This window comes from Penicillium lagena (assembly GCF_028827675.1).
Source record: "Penicillium lagena strain IBT 129212 chromosome Unknown utg000005l_segment0_segment0, whole genome shotgun sequence".
Taxonomy (NCBI): domain Eukaryota; kingdom Fungi; phylum Ascomycota; class Eurotiomycetes; order Eurotiales; family Aspergillaceae; genus Penicillium; species Penicillium lagena.
In genome coordinates this window covers 3338685-3355887 of record NW_026623226.1, presented here as the reverse complement: position 1 = coordinate 3355887, position 17203 = coordinate 3338685, and the positions used below count along the sequence as shown (strand labels likewise).

Here is a 17203-nt window from a genome sequence, read left to right as displayed (position 1 = left end):
TGGCCTGGAAGATGCTCGACCATGCCTGCAAGATCGCGAAGGCCTTGGGGTATTTCTCCGTGGACGGGAATCCAGAAGAAGCAGACGGACAGCCGTCTCTCGCGCAAGCATCGACGACCGACAAAACTGAAATAGATAAAAATCGAAAACGATTCGAGTTCTGGCATTTACTTCGAACGGACTGTCTCTTCCGACTGTCCTTCGGAAAGCCGACTCTTATTGCGCCGGGTTCCTGGAAGGTCAATTTCCCAGACCCCACAATTGATGGTGTTGATGATGAATCTTCTCGCTTCATCCAAATTCATTTTTTGGCTTCTATGCGACTTACCCTGGTGGTGATGAAGTACCTGGACTGGATTGACTCGGGGCCAGATCCTGACCCGGTCTTGCATGATGCAACGATTGACAGCTTCCTTGACGAGGTGCAGTTGATCATGTCTGATTGGGATACAGTATGATTTAATCCAATAACGTCGTCGAACATTCACACTTTCTAACATAGCGAAGGATGAACTTCTTCGAATAGCCAAGACCCAGTTCGACACATGGTTCTGCGTGGATATGATTTTCAGCAGCTACAAAGTCCTCATCGTTCTTCACCAGTCGAAGATATGCGATCAGGAAAGACACCGTTTGCCACATCAAACTGTGGATATCTCTAGAAAGTCTATACAAATGTTCCAGTCCCTCCTAGGATCATCATTACACGCATACTGGGGAATAAGGTATGCCAAGAGCCACGTCCTACCCGAATCTGTTCATTATGCCATTAATAGCCACCAAAAATTCTAGTCTCATATTACTACACCAGTTCATTCCTTTTTTCATATTGTGCTTGGATATCATCGGGAATCCGGAGCATGGCGACATTGAGACAGACCTGACTTCAGTGACCTGGATCAGCGACTATGTCGAAAAGATGGTCGAAGAGCGAGCCGAGCTAAGACCTGTGATGATTATCATGAAGGCCGTGATTTTTGCTTGCCGCCAAGTCAAAACGAACCGTCTGGCGTCTTTAATGACAGGAAATGCACAGACCGACTGCTAGCCTCTAGCCATAGGTTTCAGAGTCTAAATCAGAACCCGAGAGAACGACTCGGGCGTAAAAAGACCGCTATAGAATCGAGTTCCTCAGAAGGGTTATGACACCCCACTTCGAAATCTTCTGCGACGGGCCTATGAATGAGAAAACTTTTGCCATTCCGTAATACGTTGTATTCTATTCCCTAGTAGCGAAGCATTGGGGGGACAACATGATGCAAGCAATCGACTCTCATGCAAACGGAACCAGGCTGGAAGAGGAGGATGTTTAGGATTCGTTATCGCGGGAGAGCCCGTTTGGTGCTGCAGGCTATGTTAAACGGATAGTGTGACTTTACGGAGTTGAGTGCAAGGACTCTCAAGTAGCGGAATCTCCTGGCCACTCTTCCTTCTCTAGTTTAGTATTTCGTACGAATGACCGTCTTGTTCTCCTTTAAGACTGGGTATATCACATAGACTACTAAGCAATCATTAGCTTCTACTACTTTGTGTAGTAGAGTCCAACTATAGGCATCTCTGACGTTTACATCTACTCAGACATCATATGATAAGAGTTGAAGGATATAAAGTTAATGATAGAAAATAGTAACTACTATAGGTGCTTCACTCCTCTAGTAATCTTAAGCATTAATACTTAGATGCTCCATCGGAGTACCGTAAATTTCTAGCTAACATAACAGAAGTAAGCCCTATGTACTCAGTATTGACATTTGCCTGTGATAATCCCAAAATAATCGGAATATGTTCAATATCCGGTGTTCAAGTTAAAAGAGGCTGCCGTTCTTGCGTGTCATTGGTTTTAGGGGGGCGAATGTGTATCGTGGGCGAAAAACACGGGTCCTCCAGCGTGGGTGTGTGTATCAGATAGGACTCGGGTGGGGGCTTGTTGTCATAGGAGTTTAGTTCGTTAGATGCGCCAATCCTGACTCACTGGGGGGCAGGTTTTGAGGCGCCAAGAGCGCTGAACATTTAGTAACAAGGGAGAGAAAGATGGAATGCTGGATAAAGAAGGAAGAAAAGCATGTCTGAGAAAGAAGACAAGAGAGGCAAGCTGGCCTTAGTGGCAACCGGAAACTAAACTTAATCCGGGAACTTATCAGGAACCACGAATGAGCCAGATTAATGTAGTAGATGGTTTGTATAGATAGTTTGCAATAGATAGCAAAGTTGGTGTTGCCACACTCACACATCGTATATGTGTCCACAGCTGACCAGAATCTCGAGACAATACTGAAGCAGGAATGCATCTTCTTCTCTCATGAGACTCTAGTCGCAGAATCTCGAATCGTTAGAAAAGCGATAGTAATAACAGGAAGAAGGGGTTGATAGCACGTCCAACAACGACCGATTCCATATCAATCAGCTAGCGCCTACATCTAAGCGACTATGTCATCCTCTAAAGAGACTGATCATGTCGTCATATCCTCATCCGACATGAGCCGCGCCTTCTCTACGCCTACCGGTCTCCTCGCCCGCCTCAAGGGTCGCAAAGTCGACCTGAACATCCTCGGCAAGGAATACTACCAGAAGTCTCTTCAGTATGACGAACCCCAGCTTCAGAGAGACTCTGTCAAGGTCGGGAGAAAGCTTGACTTTCTCGTCCTGCCAATGGTACGCTACGCGTGATGACGTTCCCAAGCCTCTTTCGTCTTCTTTTTAACCATCTGTCATTACATGGGGATGTAATCGCTAAAATTACTTCAGATGATGACAACTTATATGCTGAGTTTTCTCGACAAACAGACGTAAGTGTTACCCGTGAAATCGTCTTAAACCGGATGCAACGGTTTCTTGTAGTAAAACGGGTTATTGTGTATCCTCTTCCTGATTCTGCTCTAACATCACTCACATGACTGGCAACGATTATGCCTGGGTCTCCTCGGCTTATACTTTGGCTGGCTCGTTGGAGCCTATCCCTGGCAGTTCCTCCTACAGAGGCACCCTATTGGTAAACTGATTGGCTGCATGCTCCTTGTCTGGGGTGCCGTCTGCATGCTGCAGGTACGCCAAACCACCTCTCTACCTTTTCGGTTCTCCAGTGCTCGAGTGGAGAGCAAAACCTTGCTGAGGTTCTTTTTTGCTAATAGGCCGCCGTTTTTAACTTTGCCGGTTTCTTTGCAATCCGTTTCTTCCTCGGCATGCTTGAGGCTTGCGTCTCTCCAGCTTTTATCATGCTCACCTCTATGCTCTGGACACGCGAGGAACAGAGCCTTCGGAGTTCATACTGGCTGTCTGTTAACGGCGTCTCATCTATCCTTGGTGCCTTGCATTCCTATGGCGCCGGCCACGCCACTGGCCTTGCTGTTCCGCAGTGGAAGCTCATCTACCTGGTAAGCAAATGATGAAGACAGTGGCATGTGATGCATGAATTGCATAGTCTCCCTATCCCAATAGCGTCGCAAGAATGCATCTAGTAACTAACGAGTTGAACCTCATCTTGCCAACAGATCGCTGGTGCACTTACCTGCGCCTGGGGATTCGTTATACTCCGCTACTTGCCTGATGGCCCTCACAATGCCAGAATGCTGTCGGAGTATGAGAGAATTGTCGCTGTGTGGCGTATCTCCCATAACCAGACCGGATTAAAGCACTCGATGATTGTGCCTGCACATATTAAGGAGGCCCTCATTGACCCTAAGTCCATACTTCTCTACTTGATGGCCATCTGCTATGGCATACTAAATGGTGGCGTTACCAACTTCCTCTCTTCCATTATCAAGGGCTTTGGCTTCAATCCGTTGCAAACCAGTCTCTTGCAGACTCCCGGGGGTGCCTTTGAGGTCGCTATGGTTATAATCTTCGGATATCTGTCCCAGCTACCTAATATGATAGGGGTCACAATTATGAGTAAGTATTTGATTCTTCGACCCATCCTGTTTTTTATCCTGATAAGAATATCGCAGTCGCATGTCTTCCTGGCCTCGCTGGTCTTATTAGCATTATGACCATCAGTATGAAGTACCGTTACGCACTCGTTGGGATGTGCTGGATGCAAAATATCCTCGGCTCCCCTGTCATTCTGAATTGGACTCTCCCCGGTCTTAACACCGCCGGCCATACCAAGCGAAGCACCGTACTTGGAATTTACTTTGTGTATGTGGACCCGTTCATATCAGCCATCATTACCTACCTTCTTTGCTGACTCCCGATTTTAGGGTTTACTGCGCTGGCAATATCATCGGGCCGCATTTCTTTATTGATACTGAGGTCCCGCGGTATCCTTCTGCTATAAAGGGCCTTGCCGGCGCTTACACTGCTGCTATTGGCTTGCAGGCTATCTATACGGCGTCTTGCTTCTTAGAGAATCGCCAGAAACAGGAGAAAGGATTGTTTAGTGAGGTTAACTTCACAGAGGAGGCCATGGAGAGCTTTGAGGACCTGACTGACAAGCAGAACAAGCATTTTAAATATCGGATTTAAAGGCATTCCTAATACGTGTTTAGGTAGAAAACACAAATGACCTTAAAGTAATTATTTCTAATACTTCAATCCCAATAAGTAAGGTCTAACAAGTATATACAATGAAAGAGGGATTCGGGAGTGGTTGGCTGTTCAAGTGATTCAAATACAGATGCGAACAATAAACCAGCTGATTAACTGTTAAATGTATAGAACAAGGCCGGCATACTCACTCACTATGACTCCTGGGGCTCGCTACTACCCGCGGGCCTACCCAACGGGTTACCTATCACCCGTTTCTTGGCGGGTAACGGTTAGGGATGGCTGCTGCTTTGCTCTACCTTGAGTCCGATCCTTCCGCCCGACCCTGGGTGTCAGGGTGTTAAGAGTGTTTTCTTGGATGCAAGGCTTGCACAGATAGACTTAAGGTATTCGAAATTATACGGTTTCCAAGAGTCTTGCCACAAAGGGAAAGGCCTAGACTCTCCAAGGCCGGGCCTTCGGGCTTAAGTTTGAGCCCAAAACCCGAACCCGCAAAGACTGGTGGTTTTTGGGCTAGAACTTCTGTCTTTGTTATCGTCAACTTCAATTTTCGTTATTATTTGTAAAAGGGTATAGACTTTCAGCTCTGACTTGAAACTATCTCTGCATTATAGCAAGTATACCGATACGACAAAACTTAAAATTAGACAAACGGCTCCACCTGTAACCTTTGTCGCTTTTGCGGCCATTGAAGGTGTAGTAGTCGAGTTTGGGTCAGAGCCAAGCGATGACGATGAAATAGTGACCGAGCGGGTACTAGACAACGGAGTCAAAGTCGGAGTCGGTGCGACATCATAAGCAGTGGTCTCCGTAACTGTCGACATGGTGCTGGAGCCCGTAGTAGTTTGTGGCTCTGGCAGTGCCATCGTAGTCGTCGTTGGCCCAGGTACCAGACCTCCAGTCAGGGGAGGAACGGCATACGGAGGATCAAATAGCCCAAATGCACCACACGCATTACACGGCGAGGCCCAAGATTTGACAGGGTCTGGAGCCACAAGGATAGGATCGCACCGGCCGTCAGGCGCTGCCGTCGCGATCACTGAGGCAGCTTCCATCTGAGGGCAGTCGGTACCCAGATCGCTCAAAGTGAGCTGTCGTGTGACTGACTGGTCAGGAACCATGGTCGATACTTGGTCTAAGTCAAGGGCGAATACTAGACTAGTGCCGGAAGGCCCAGCGAGACCGGCGGTGTTGTAACCAAAGATGGTGTTAACGACCATATACACTGACGGTGAGGTACTACATGTATTAATGCAAATCAGCCTAAGGCGACGAACGAAAGGAGGAAGGATAAGAATATAGTGATGATAGAAGCTCTTACAATGTATAATCGAGGTGTGTGTCGACATAAGTGGACGGGTACGTGTACGGCTCGTTCGTTGGCCAAAAGAATAAGTTGACAGTGCCGGCGGAGCTTCGAAGACAGCGTTATCAACACATATCACAAAACGCCTGACTCTTGATTGGAACTGGAAACCTACATGCTGCAATATGTCGGACATGGGTTTTGGGGAGTAATAGGAGGCGGCGTGATGGTCGTCGGCACATAAGTGGTGGTGGTTATAGTACTTGAAGAGGTTGTTGAAACCATTGGTATGGATGTCGTGATATTGTCGGACGGAGACACACAAACAGTAGTAGTGCTGGCGGTTGTAGTACTTGAAGAGGTTGTTGAAACCGTTGGTATGGATGTCGTGATATTTTCGGACGGAGACACACAAACGGTAGTAGTGCTGGCGGTTATGCTTTTAGTATACCAAAAGGTGGATGAGGGCGAACGGGTCGTATGCTCAGGAGTACAGATGGTATGACTGCTTGCTGTATTGTAATGTGGATAGTTTGGATTGCGAACAACTTCACTGTTTCAGCTGTTGTGCGCCAAGGGATGATGCTCAATTGGGGGTCGACCACATACCGGGACCATAGAAGGCCTTTGCCCCAGCGACTAGCAGTCCGAGCGCTGTCCATAACTTAAAAGCAGACAACATAGCTATAGCTCTTGCAACAACTACATGAGCTAGACCAAATGTGACTGGCAGATATGCAACGTGGATGTTGAGGTTGGGCGATCTGGAACAAAAGAACAAGAAAGCAATTGCTGCTTAAAAGGTTTGAATGTCAATGGCGAAAGCAGAGATAGCGTGAACAATAGTAATATATGACTTGCGGCAACACATCTTCGTCCTTTGCATCAATGAGGTATTACCTCTTGATGTGGTCATTGTAGAAAAGCCAAGGCGATGTGTTGACTGAGGAGGGTAATGACAGGCAACAGCCTAGCCACGAACAGTAATGACATTGAGGATCACTGCCTCTTTTATCTGCGTTACGTCAGAGGGCGGTTCCTAATTAGATAGAGCTTGCAGTGGAGCAGGTTTTTGCCGGCGGGCAGCCTGTTTGCTGCACTGTCCGTGCGGCTGGAGAGTTCCCAACTTGTTAGGTTCACCATTGCCCCTGAGCTCTGAATGACAACGTGACTATGACTAGACGGCGATCTCATCGAATCAATTGCCATGTGCCATGATTCTATCGCTAGAGCGACAGGCTGGAGACTGCACAATGATGTGGCTCGTCTAGCGTCTTAGTGTGCGTTTTCCTCTCGTATTGATTTAGAAAAAAATTCCTGCATGTTCTCATCGCTACATTAGCCACATACTTACACATGGATTGAGACCCATTATTGATACACCACACGCCCTCTTTCTGATGCTTTTTCTCAATTTGTCAAAATGCATTCCGTCATCATTATGCTAGTGTCGGCTTCCATCTTCTCCTGGATGCTAGAATGTTCGGCATCTTCCATTGCGAGACGTTCCTCATCAGCTGTCGTTATTTCTCCCAGCGAGTATTTGTAATTCTCCAGACGAAAAATCTGTGAATTCGTTGTGCATCATTTGCTGATGTAGCATCTAGTGAGGGCAATGACGGGCCATGGAGCAGCTTTTATCTTCGAGTTGGAACTCCGGAACAATACGTCCGAGTGCTTGTATCTACGGCCTCTCCAGAGTCAATGGTCGTGTTGTCAGGTTACGGTTGCTCGACATCTGTTTTCACGAATGTGCCACAGGATTGTGCAGTCTCTAGGGGTAACTTGTTCAACGCAAATCAGTCTTCCAGCTGGCACAGACTAGGTCTTTATGGAATAAACCAGAATGGTGTCGGTCTTGAGGCCAACCTTGGATATTCCCAAAGAGCAGAGTTTGCTTTAGATACACTGGGTATCAGTCTCACTGGACCGAGGCTTGAAAGTCAGACCATCGCCGGCATCGCGACTCCCGAGCCCTTCTATCTGTAAAGATGACATTGAAGCCTCCTTCTATGAAAATCTGCTGATTCTAGACACACATAGTGGAATACTTGGCCTAAACCCACAACCACTCAACCTCAGCTCCCTAGGAAATTCCTCATCGCCGTCATTTGTCACAAATCTCAAGGGCCAGGGCGTTATACCAAGCCTAAGCTGGAGTTATACAGCCGGCGCCAAGTACCGTAAGTATGCTTTTCAAAAGTAAATATCCAATATGGCTTTCACATCTAATTCTATATTCTTTCCAACATAGGTCTCAAACAGGTTTATGGCCAGCTTATATTCTCCGGTTATGACACATCTCGCTTCACTGGGAATTCCGTCTCGTTCACCATCGCAGGCGATATAACCCGCGACCTCGTTGTGTATCTCCAGTCCATAAGCTACAGCGGATCAAGTTCTGCCACCTTGCTTTCCGAACCCATTTTGATCTTCATTGATTCGACAGATCCGAATCTCTGGCTCCCGGGAAGTGTGTGTGACGCCTTCGAAAAGGCATTTGGGCTTGTGCTCGACAGCGAGACTGGCTTATACTTGGTGAATGACACTCATAACACCGAATTGCTCAACTCAAATGCGCAGGTGACCTTTCGACTATCTGATGTGGCCTCTGGCGGCGATGCCGTGACAATCGTTCTCCCGTACGATGCTTTCTCTCTTACTGCACAGCCTCCCTTAGTCAACAATAACAGCTATTATTTTCCACTGAAACGTGCAGCCAATTCTACTCAGTATACACTGGGCCGGACATTTTTGCAAGAAGCGTGAGTGGGAAGCGATGAATACGACCGCGTGTACTGATCCCTTCTGGTTTGATTCATAGTTATCTCTCTGTCGATTACGAGCGTGGCGTTTTCAATGTGTCGGCATGCGCATGGAATGAAGTTGCTGAGCAAAATATCGTCACAATCACACCCAAGGAATCCAACTCGTCAACTTGCTCTGGAAGCAGATGCTCGTCTAGTCTTGGTAATTCAGGAGGTTCCTCACTACTTAGCCGCGGCGCCGTAGCTGGTATCGCGATTGCTGCACTGGTTGGAGTCATCATTCTCGCGGTATTCTTCTTCTTTTTCATTCGCCGTCAACGCCAGAAGGCCGCATACAAAGCAACCCCACCTGAGCCCGACGTATCCGTCCTCTCTGGCCCAGTACACAATGCCAACCCTCCCGACCCACTCCACACCGACCAGTGTCCTCCACAGTCAAGATTTTGGTCTCCAGATGCGGTCCGTGGCGGTCTCAGCGAGAGTCATAATGGCGATAGTAGTGGCGACGGTGTTACTAGTGAGAATAGTGCTAACAAGCACGTTTTGGAATTAGACGGTCATGATATACAGATCAAGCCGGTTTACCACGAGCTACCAGGTAGTGAAGTCTGGAGGACAGGCCCAGACCCGGCCTCCGTGGTGCGGCGGGTGCGAACTTCTTACGCTTAATACCTCAGATCCCCAAATCATCTTCACTCTCAAAACCGCATGGATCGTCAAATGATTCGGGCACAATCCTTACGTCGTTGTTGCTATCGACGGATACTTCATCTAGATTAAATACTATTATTTAGACCCGTTTTTTTCATTATCATAATAACGATTGGCTTTTCCCCAAATATATGAGAAATCTAGAGAAATTCGCTTAATATCCATTAATAGATAGTCAGTAGTTAGTAATTATTTACGTGGGTTTATTAGGATATGTCCATATAATTAGTGAGAAAGTGATGTACTGGGAATAGTCCACGTCGTTGTAGAATATATTTTTCACACAAGCAAGGGTGATGCGTCTTTATGACGATAAGAACTTATTTCGTTATTTACATAAAGCACGCCCTTGAATGTATATTTTCCTATATTAGACGATTCTCAATAGCCTCTTTTATCTTGAATATATGTCCGTTTATCCTTGAACGATATAAATTAGCTATAAAATATTATCAAGGATTAGAACTCCTATAGGTCTTGTGGAGGCCAGAGCCTGGTGAATGGGGATTCGTCCTGTCCTAGCTAGCTCACAAGCCCCGCCGCGGTACTGCTATAATAGATACGCAAGCCGTATGTACTTAAATTAAGCATCCACTGTATCGGACTATGGTGCCGCGGACCATGAATGTATCCGGTACCAATCGTAGCCACTCACGAAATGGCCTGGGTTCACATCGCTGATGTCGGCTGAATTGCATGAGTTCGGGCTGGCAACAAATGGGTTCACACGCTGAGCTGTTCGCTAGATTGCTCAATGATTATCGTGTGCTACGACTGCTCTCGTACCCCTCATCGTACTGGGCTGACTATGTATATTCTGGATCGTCCATTCCGCTCTCGATCAAGGTAGTCGGCTCGATCGGCGCCCCCTCCTCGGAGATGGCGAGAGCCGTGGTTCGGAACAAACCCGCTATCGCCTGGGTCGCAAGCCTTTGGATATCCTCGAAGGGCCTTCCGATTCCGGCGCGACGATGACATCCGTTCGCTCCAAGCACCACACTGACGCTGCATAGTGATCTTCAACGCGACCATGGAGACAAAAAGCTTAGACCTCCTGTTTGGGAAAAACGTCCCTATGATTAGGTCTAATCACACATTCCGGGACAAAGAATCTGGTTCCCCAGGGTCGTTGAACTCCTCCCATGGGAAGCTATTTTTATACTACGTAAGTTATTCAGAATCGCTAATCGCGCTAGCCCAACTTCAAATATCGACACTGCCATAGTAATCATCCCATAAAAACCAATCAAACATGCGCTCTGTCGTTGGCCTGTGGAGGTATGTTGAACTACTCTCCGGTTTGCAGTCCGAATGATGAAATCTTGAATCTTGGATTTCAGCTTCAAGTATCCGTGAAGTGACGTCCATGTCCACTGGTAACCAATTCAAGTAATTTGTCATGTCACAATTACCCAGATCCGTACTAGTCAGATCATCCCACGGCTCTGTACCATGCTCAGCTAGCCCTGAACAATTGGGATGTTGGGATATGCCAGCTGCATTGTTGGCGGGCGTTGTAAAATTACTATTGCGAGCGTGAGATTGAGCAAGCTGGAGGAAAACAGTCGCGGTATGCTGAAGCTTGGAGCAAACACTAGCGAGATGCCGCATTTGGGATTTCATATCAGCATAGTAAGTTACCATCGTAGCCAAGAAACGTAGATCCTGCTCAAGTGTCGGGTATTGGATAGATTGCTGGATGACGTTTTCGAATATCACGAAGAAAGGAGTGAACGGGTAATAGAGAAGCTGCCTATATAGACGTTGCTGTTAGCAGGCTCTAAAGGTTTAGGGAAATACCCTCCATACCAGATAACTCCATTGTATACTGAGCCCCAGTTCGATACCAAAGATGGAAGAAGGGAGATTGCTTCGCGAGCACAAGATAGACGAAGATGCGAAGTCCGATCGTTCTTCAGTAATAGAGTCAGAACGTGCAAGTATTGAAAATTGATACTACTGATTCCCAAATTCATTTCACGGATTTGTTTAGCATCTGCCGAAATGCGCTCGTTGTCCATGGCCTGCGTCAATGCCTGATCTTGCGAGTTGGTTATTTCATCCTCAAAGTGGCCCATATAGCGAGAGGCTCTTACCATATTTGTGTTCGAAAACCAAGCGTCAAGTTTGAATTGCATGTCATCTTTGGCTTCTTCGGAATGAGCCATACCCAATATTTCCAAAACATCGCTCATCAACTTAGCTAGCCCAACGGTACTCTTGAACAGCAAAGCACCAAAGTCCGAGCCTTTTGAATTTTGTTGTTGTTTGCCGAAAACTGCCGTATCATGAGGACGGAAATTTTGCATGAATTGTTCGTCAGGCAGCGGGACGTGGCGGTACAGGGCAATGGGTAAAAAAGCAGGCCGTCCGAATGCAAGAGCACAGGACTTGTCAAGGGTGAAAAGCATCCAAAACAGACACAACCTATGCTGGGACTCGTCAAATGTACCCTCAATAGCCCTAGCATGTAAGCCCAAAGCTTCAGCCTGGCGACATGCGTGGCCCAACAGCATCCAAGATACATTAGGTGCAGCGAAGTCTTCGCCATGGATGGATAGCAAGGCCAAAGCTTGCACGTTAACGATACTTGGCTCAAGGAAAATTCGGCTATCATTAAGGGCCAGTTGAGAATTTTGTCGAAGCTTATCCTCGTACTCATCCTGCTCGGTAGAAATCGCGGCAAGCAAAACATAATTGAAGAACACAACCCACGCCTTTTCCTTGACGTTCTGAGGTTCGAAAACGATCTGTTTAAGGACTTCATCTGACGGGGAGCGAAAGAATGGCTGTCCAAGCTCAGCTTGCTCCAAAAATTCTGGTGAAAAAGTTCGAAGTTAGAGAGGTGATGTTACTAAAGAAAAATAGTGATGGAAGGCGATATGAGCTTACTGCCAAGGAGTGAATATCCTGCAGGTCTTGATGGCACATGGAAAGTCGTTGAGCTTTCCATTGAATTTCCGACTCGTGCTGCAGTCAGACTAAACGACAAATTGCGAATCTCTGACATGGCACTCTGGCGGTTTTCTTCAAACCCTTGTCGGGGTAGGCGCTCGATGCCTTCCGGTGCCTCTTGGAGGAAAGAGAAAGAATGTGATGGAGCAATATAAAGTTGCGAATTAGACCTGTTCTCCCCACTCGTAATCTTCTGGTTGGATATGTTGGGTATTTTACTCAAATCCCTTCGTGGGAGTGCGGACAAGCCATGCAACACTTCCTCAAGGGACACGGCCAGAGACTGGACCGTACGTTCCAGGCATTTCAGGCGATGCTCAATGTCGGTTTCGGCATCTGTACTAGATGGTACGGCCACATGGAGGTTTTTGCCTTTGGTGGCGGATGACGACTCATCTCGCGAATATACGCATCTACCTGGCCACGGTTTGCAAGTACTGCATTTCGGTAGCTCTCGCGAACACCTTCAAATTAATTAGCCAAGCCTATAATGTCATATGAGAACGAGAAAGATTCAGAAATACTTGAGTTTCTTCTGTCGACAAAAGTTGCACTACACCTGTTAGTTTTCGCGCAGTTCCGGCCACTCTCCTCCACATTGCTTACGGCAAATCGAGCAAAGCCGCGGGATGCTGGTGAGTAACTAGTGGCCTCCATAGGGCTTCTGTCGAAATGTCCGATTTACCGACCAATCAAATCCAGCTTTAGATGAGAACGGCAAAGTCCTTTGAAGTGGTCCCGGGGAGTCCAAGGAGTTTCCAAATTTAGCGGTGCGAGTGGTCGCCACCGGAGAGAGCTCCGGTGGGTTCCCGAATTGAACCAATCAGAAATCGGTTTACCGGAGTTGGATGTATAGAAAATTCTATGACGGCATCTATATAAAAACATCGCTTCTTTCAGATACTCAAAAAGTCAATGTTCTATAACAAATTCCATTTTATCACTCTTCATTTCGTTATACTCTATTTTCCAATGGATTTGCGACCATCCATCGCAATTATCGGTGCTGGGCCGAGTGGTCTTCTCTTCGCACGGCTATTAGAAGTGAACGGAATGGCGAACTACGTCATTTATGAGCGCGATGAATCTTCCACTTCTGGTCCTTGGCAGCAAGGCGGTTCCCTGGACCTCCATGGCCCATCAGGCCAACTCGCCCTCAAAGAAGCAGGCTTATTCGATGAATTCAGCAAAGTCTATGGACGCTGGGACGCCTCAAAGATACACATTGTCAGAGATTCTGGAGAAACGGTTGGACGTTTTGGTGAAGGTCGTGATGCTCCAGAGATCGATCGCCTGCAGTTACGCCGGCTTCTACTTGGGTCCATACCTGCGCACAAAATTCGATGGGGCCACAGCGTGCATTCCATCGAGAGAAAAGAGACCAAGAGTCCTACGGGAAGGGATAATGGATGCATTATCCATTTTACCAATGGCAGCTCAACTACTGGTTTCAACCTTATTGTCGGGGCTGACGGGGGTTGGAGCAAAGTCCGTCCTTTGGTAAGGCAATGCAACCCGAGATCACTTTGTGATTAACTAAATCGCCTTCTTTAGATTACATCTGCAAAGCCGGTTTATTCTGGAAAAATGTACATCGAAGGCAAGATCTCTCACAGCAACCCGAGTTACAACATAGCCAACGAATTGGCCGGACCGGGAATGATGATGGCGATAGGGCAATGGAAGAGCTTGGCATTGCAGCAGGGGGCAGACGGCACATACAGAATATACTTTGGTCTTATAGTACCAGAAAACTTTTACCACCACCGCGATGGCAATGCTGTGGAAAGAACTGAAGCTGTGCGACAGCTGATACTATCGTCGGATAAATTTTACGGAAATTGGGCATCAAAACTCAAAACTATTGTCACGAATGCCGAGGGTCCTTTCCGTGCTTGGATCTTGCACCACTTGAAGGCAGAAGACGTTGGTTGGAAACGTGATGCAGCTCCAGGGGTGACGCTACTCGGGGATGCAGCGCATCTTTCAACTCCATTTGTGGGAGAGGGAGTCAATTGTGCCATGCACGATGCTGTACTTCTGGCTAAATACCTTTTCGAGGAGTGCGAAAGAGACTGGAGTCTCGGAAATGTACGAGAAGCGAGTCTGGAAAGGGCCTTAGCTTCATATGAAGAGGGTATGTTCGAACGCGGCCAGGACCTGATCCGACGCAGCACGGAGAGTGAAGCAGTCCTTTTCAGTGAGAATGCAGTGGAGCGAGTTCTCGGGTTTGTCAGTGGTGAGCACGAGGAAATGCTGTATGATGTGAAGACATCTGGTCGCAAATAAACCTTTATTGTTGCATTTGAAGTGCATTGATACGAGGTCAAACTATAACTTTTTTTTAATCTTCCCTATCACAGTTAATATAGGAACAACCTTGAGGATGGCGCTATAAGTATTAGATGATATCACCCTATAAAGAAACTTCGAAAATCCTAGTATAGCTAACTACCAAAGATGATATTAGTAAGGTGAAGGTTTATGACTTAGTATTTTCGCCTTTGAGATGCCTTGGATTCTAATTAAAAGAACTTTAATCCCTCATAGAAAGTATATGAAGGATATAGTCATAAACCCTTAACACAAGAGGCTTCGAAAGAGAATCGGAAATCATTGTACGGAACCGGTGCTTAACACCTAATAGGGCCTGACATTTATAAAGGCAGAGTAAATCCCTGAACTTCAGAACGCTATTGAAGAATCCTCTTCATAATGCCATTTTCCTTCCCTGTGCAGGCCTCAGTCACACCTTTTACACCTTCAAAGGTAATATAACAAGTTGTGAGACATTTGTTGAAAGCCCTTTAACCTGGCGAAATATTATATACAGATGAAGAGACATCAAAGGCGATAGACAAAGCGCAGATCCTGTCTATCCGTGAGATCTGAATCGATCTCTATGCCAATGTGGTTATCAGCCTTGCTGATCTCTTCTTCATTCGCGGTTGATTCAGCGGCATTCATTTCCATCACAAGCGTCGCCCGTCTCTTGTTCTCCCTCTTCAGATAGAAATAGTGGATTGAATAAGCCATCAGTAGCAGGCCCCAACTGATGATGCTAGCGATGCATCCTTTGGTGTATCTTTAACAAAGGCGTCAGCGTCGGATGACAGCGTTTTTTTGGGGGGGGGGAGGCAAGTGGGTGTTTACCTTGGCGCATCCTGTGCAGTCCATAGCTGAGGGCCTGCGATGCATCCAATAGTGTATCCGATGAAAAACATATTGCTGATAGCGGACTTTTTCGTATTTCCTTGGATATTCGAGGCGATCATACTCGAGCTGATCATCATGAGAGAACTCGTACACGCTGCCAACCACGTAGAAACGACAATGCCCCATTTGTCTGATTTGGGGAGGGAAAGCATAGTGATACTGCCAACAAGCGGTACCAAGGTCATGAGGAATCCCCACCATGAACGCATGTCCTTAGTCCATCGCATCCCAAGAGCGGACATCCAGACTGCGATAATCTGAAGGGCCCCCGAGGGAAGACCAACGAGCATGGTTTGAAAGTTGGTAAATCCAAAGCCGTCGATGACAAGAGACGAGAACTGTTTCGTTTTTTTTTCTGTTAAACGGAAGTGTTGTTTTACAAGGCAAAGGGAAGCTATCACTGACCTTTAGAATGGGCGAAGGAAGACAGATAAAGAAAGCAAACAAGAAATAGAGCCATGCGAGTGGGTCACGTAGTGCTTCAACCAGTTGAGCACTGCTAAACTCTAATCTGTCACGAGTGACACGGTCTAGTGCCAGTCGCTCAGTTGCGATTCTCCGTTCGTCGTTGTTTAGGAACCATGCCACGGTGGTATCGAGTGGCATGGTGAAGAAGAAAAGCACGCCCATGACAAGGGTGGCACCGCCGCATATGAGAAACATCACCCTCCACTGTGCGATGGCCATGCTGTGGGCGCCACCGACAAGATACATCAGGATGGCGCCGCATATGGTGGCAAGCCCACCGGATGTAGTCCACCAACTGTTTTAGCACGGTTAATTTGGTTCAAAGAGGGGGGCCGATTCGATTCGATTCAGAGTCAAAGAGGAGCGACTCACGCAATCCTTATAGGATGCTCTGTCCTCTTGTACCAGTTACTGGTAATAGTAATAAATCCCGGAGATACGGCGCCTTCGCAAAAGCCTAGGAAGAATCTGGCAGTTGCGATTCCGGCAAAGTTCTTGGTTGCAGCAAAGCACATTTCGCAGAGACCCCAGAAGAAACTAAACTTCGATCCAATGTAAGAGCACTTGTTAGCATCACTTCTTCATTAAACTGTGCCGTAGTTTCACACATATAAGGAACGGAAAGAGAATGGGCCAAAGGAAGAGCGTACGTACATAGTGATGCCGACTACTTTCACTGTATGGAAACGACTGATAGTATAGACAGAGAGAAAAGTTCCGATCATCTGTCCGAAATAGAATATTGTGATTACCCAAGAAAAGCCCGATCCGGAGAGATGCAGGTCTTTATTCATATCGAACACGGTCGCATAGTTGATCGCCTGTTTATCCAGGTCTAGTCGGCGTTGATAATTAGATGATTTTCCCCAATGGCATCCCCATAAAGAATTGGATCTTACACTGAAAGAACAAGACAACCATCATGGCAGGCATAACAACCCGGTCGATCTTCCACAGCACTTTTCGATCTTCCTCTGGGCTTATGAAATATTCACCGGCAACAGGCTGAATGCCCATTGGTGGGACAGTGGTCTTCTCAGATTGCGCAGCGGTCATGTTTGGCAAGTCTGACTAGCCCGTTTTCACAGGTCTAACTGAGTTGAGATAATCGCATGGGACGATAACCTCATTCGATAGAGATGCAAAAGAGACCTCTTTTATAGGAAAACAGTCTTCTGGTCTTATCTCCAACCCCGCACATTTCTCAAACGGCTGGAACCAACCACCTTTATCTGGAATACGTATGCCGGATGTAGATCGGCAAACTGCCGATGATAGGGTGTCCATACTTAGTAAA

General features: G+C 46.9%; 7 protein-coding genes across 7 annotated transcripts; 4 read left to right on the top strand and 3 right to left on the bottom strand.

Moving 5' to 3' along the window:
• Positions 1-11: 11 nt before the first annotated feature.
• N7510_008115 (fungal specific transcription factor domain-containing protein) lies at positions 12-1048 on the top strand (the record flags this gene model as incomplete). The annotated part of the gene is made up of 3 exons (XM_056980040.1): positions 12-452; positions 508-725; positions 793-1048. 3 exons carry the CDS (start codon positions 12-14, stop codon positions 1046-1048), a joined length of 915 nt encoding a protein of 304 aa, XP_056833083.1.
• A 1379-nt stretch (positions 1049-2427) lies between these two features.
• On the top strand, positions 2428-4461 carry N7510_008114 (MFS transporter; the record flags this gene model as incomplete). Its single annotated transcript, XM_056980039.1, has 6 exons — positions 2428-2652; positions 2965-3042; positions 3129-3371; positions 3489-3888; positions 3945-4134; positions 4197-4461. The coding sequence occupies 6 exons, from the start codon at positions 2428-2430 to the stop codon at positions 4459-4461; spliced, it is 1401 nt and encodes a 466-aa protein (XP_056833082.1).
• A 629-nt stretch (positions 4462-5090) lies between these two features.
• N7510_008113 (uncharacterized protein) lies at positions 5091-6073 on the bottom strand (the record flags this gene model as incomplete). Its single annotated transcript, XM_056980038.1, has 3 exons — positions 5091-5721; positions 5804-5896; positions 5964-6073. 3 exons carry the CDS (start codon positions 6071-6073, stop codon positions 5091-5093), a joined length of 834 nt encoding a protein of 277 aa, XP_056833081.1.
• A 1419-nt stretch (positions 6074-7492) lies between these two features.
• N7510_008112 (uncharacterized protein) lies at positions 7493-9225 on the top strand (the record flags this gene model as incomplete). The annotated part of the gene is made up of 4 exons (XM_056980037.1): positions 7493-7773; positions 7832-7971; positions 8043-8553; positions 8613-9225. 4 exons carry the CDS (start codon positions 7493-7495, stop codon positions 9223-9225), a joined length of 1545 nt encoding a protein of 514 aa, XP_056833080.1.
• A 1245-nt stretch (positions 9226-10470) lies between these two features.
• N7510_008111 (fungal specific transcription factor domain-containing protein) lies at positions 10471-12613 on the bottom strand (the record flags this gene model as incomplete). Its single annotated transcript, XM_056980036.1, has 3 exons — positions 10471-11020; positions 11077-12085; positions 12160-12613. Coding segments are annotated over 3 exons (2013 nt in total), but the record flags the coding sequence as incomplete, so codon positions are not given.
• Positions 12614-13194: 581 nt separating this feature from the next.
• Positions 13195-14511, top strand: N7510_008110 (FAD-dependent oxidoreductase; the record flags this gene model as incomplete). The annotated part of the gene is made up of 2 exons (XM_056980035.1): positions 13195-13722; positions 13777-14511. 2 exons carry the CDS (start codon positions 13195-13197, stop codon positions 14509-14511), a joined length of 1263 nt encoding a protein of 420 aa, XP_056833078.1.
• Positions 14512-15066: 555 nt separating this feature from the next.
• Positions 15067-16962, bottom strand: N7510_008109 (uncharacterized protein; the record flags this gene model as incomplete). Its single annotated transcript, XM_056980034.1, has 6 exons — positions 15067-15307; positions 15376-15776; positions 15844-16201; positions 16279-16469; positions 16515-16741; positions 16806-16962. 6 exons carry the CDS (start codon positions 16960-16962, stop codon positions 15067-15069), a joined length of 1575 nt encoding a protein of 524 aa, XP_056833077.1.
• Between the last annotated feature and the right edge of the window lie 241 nt (positions 16963-17203).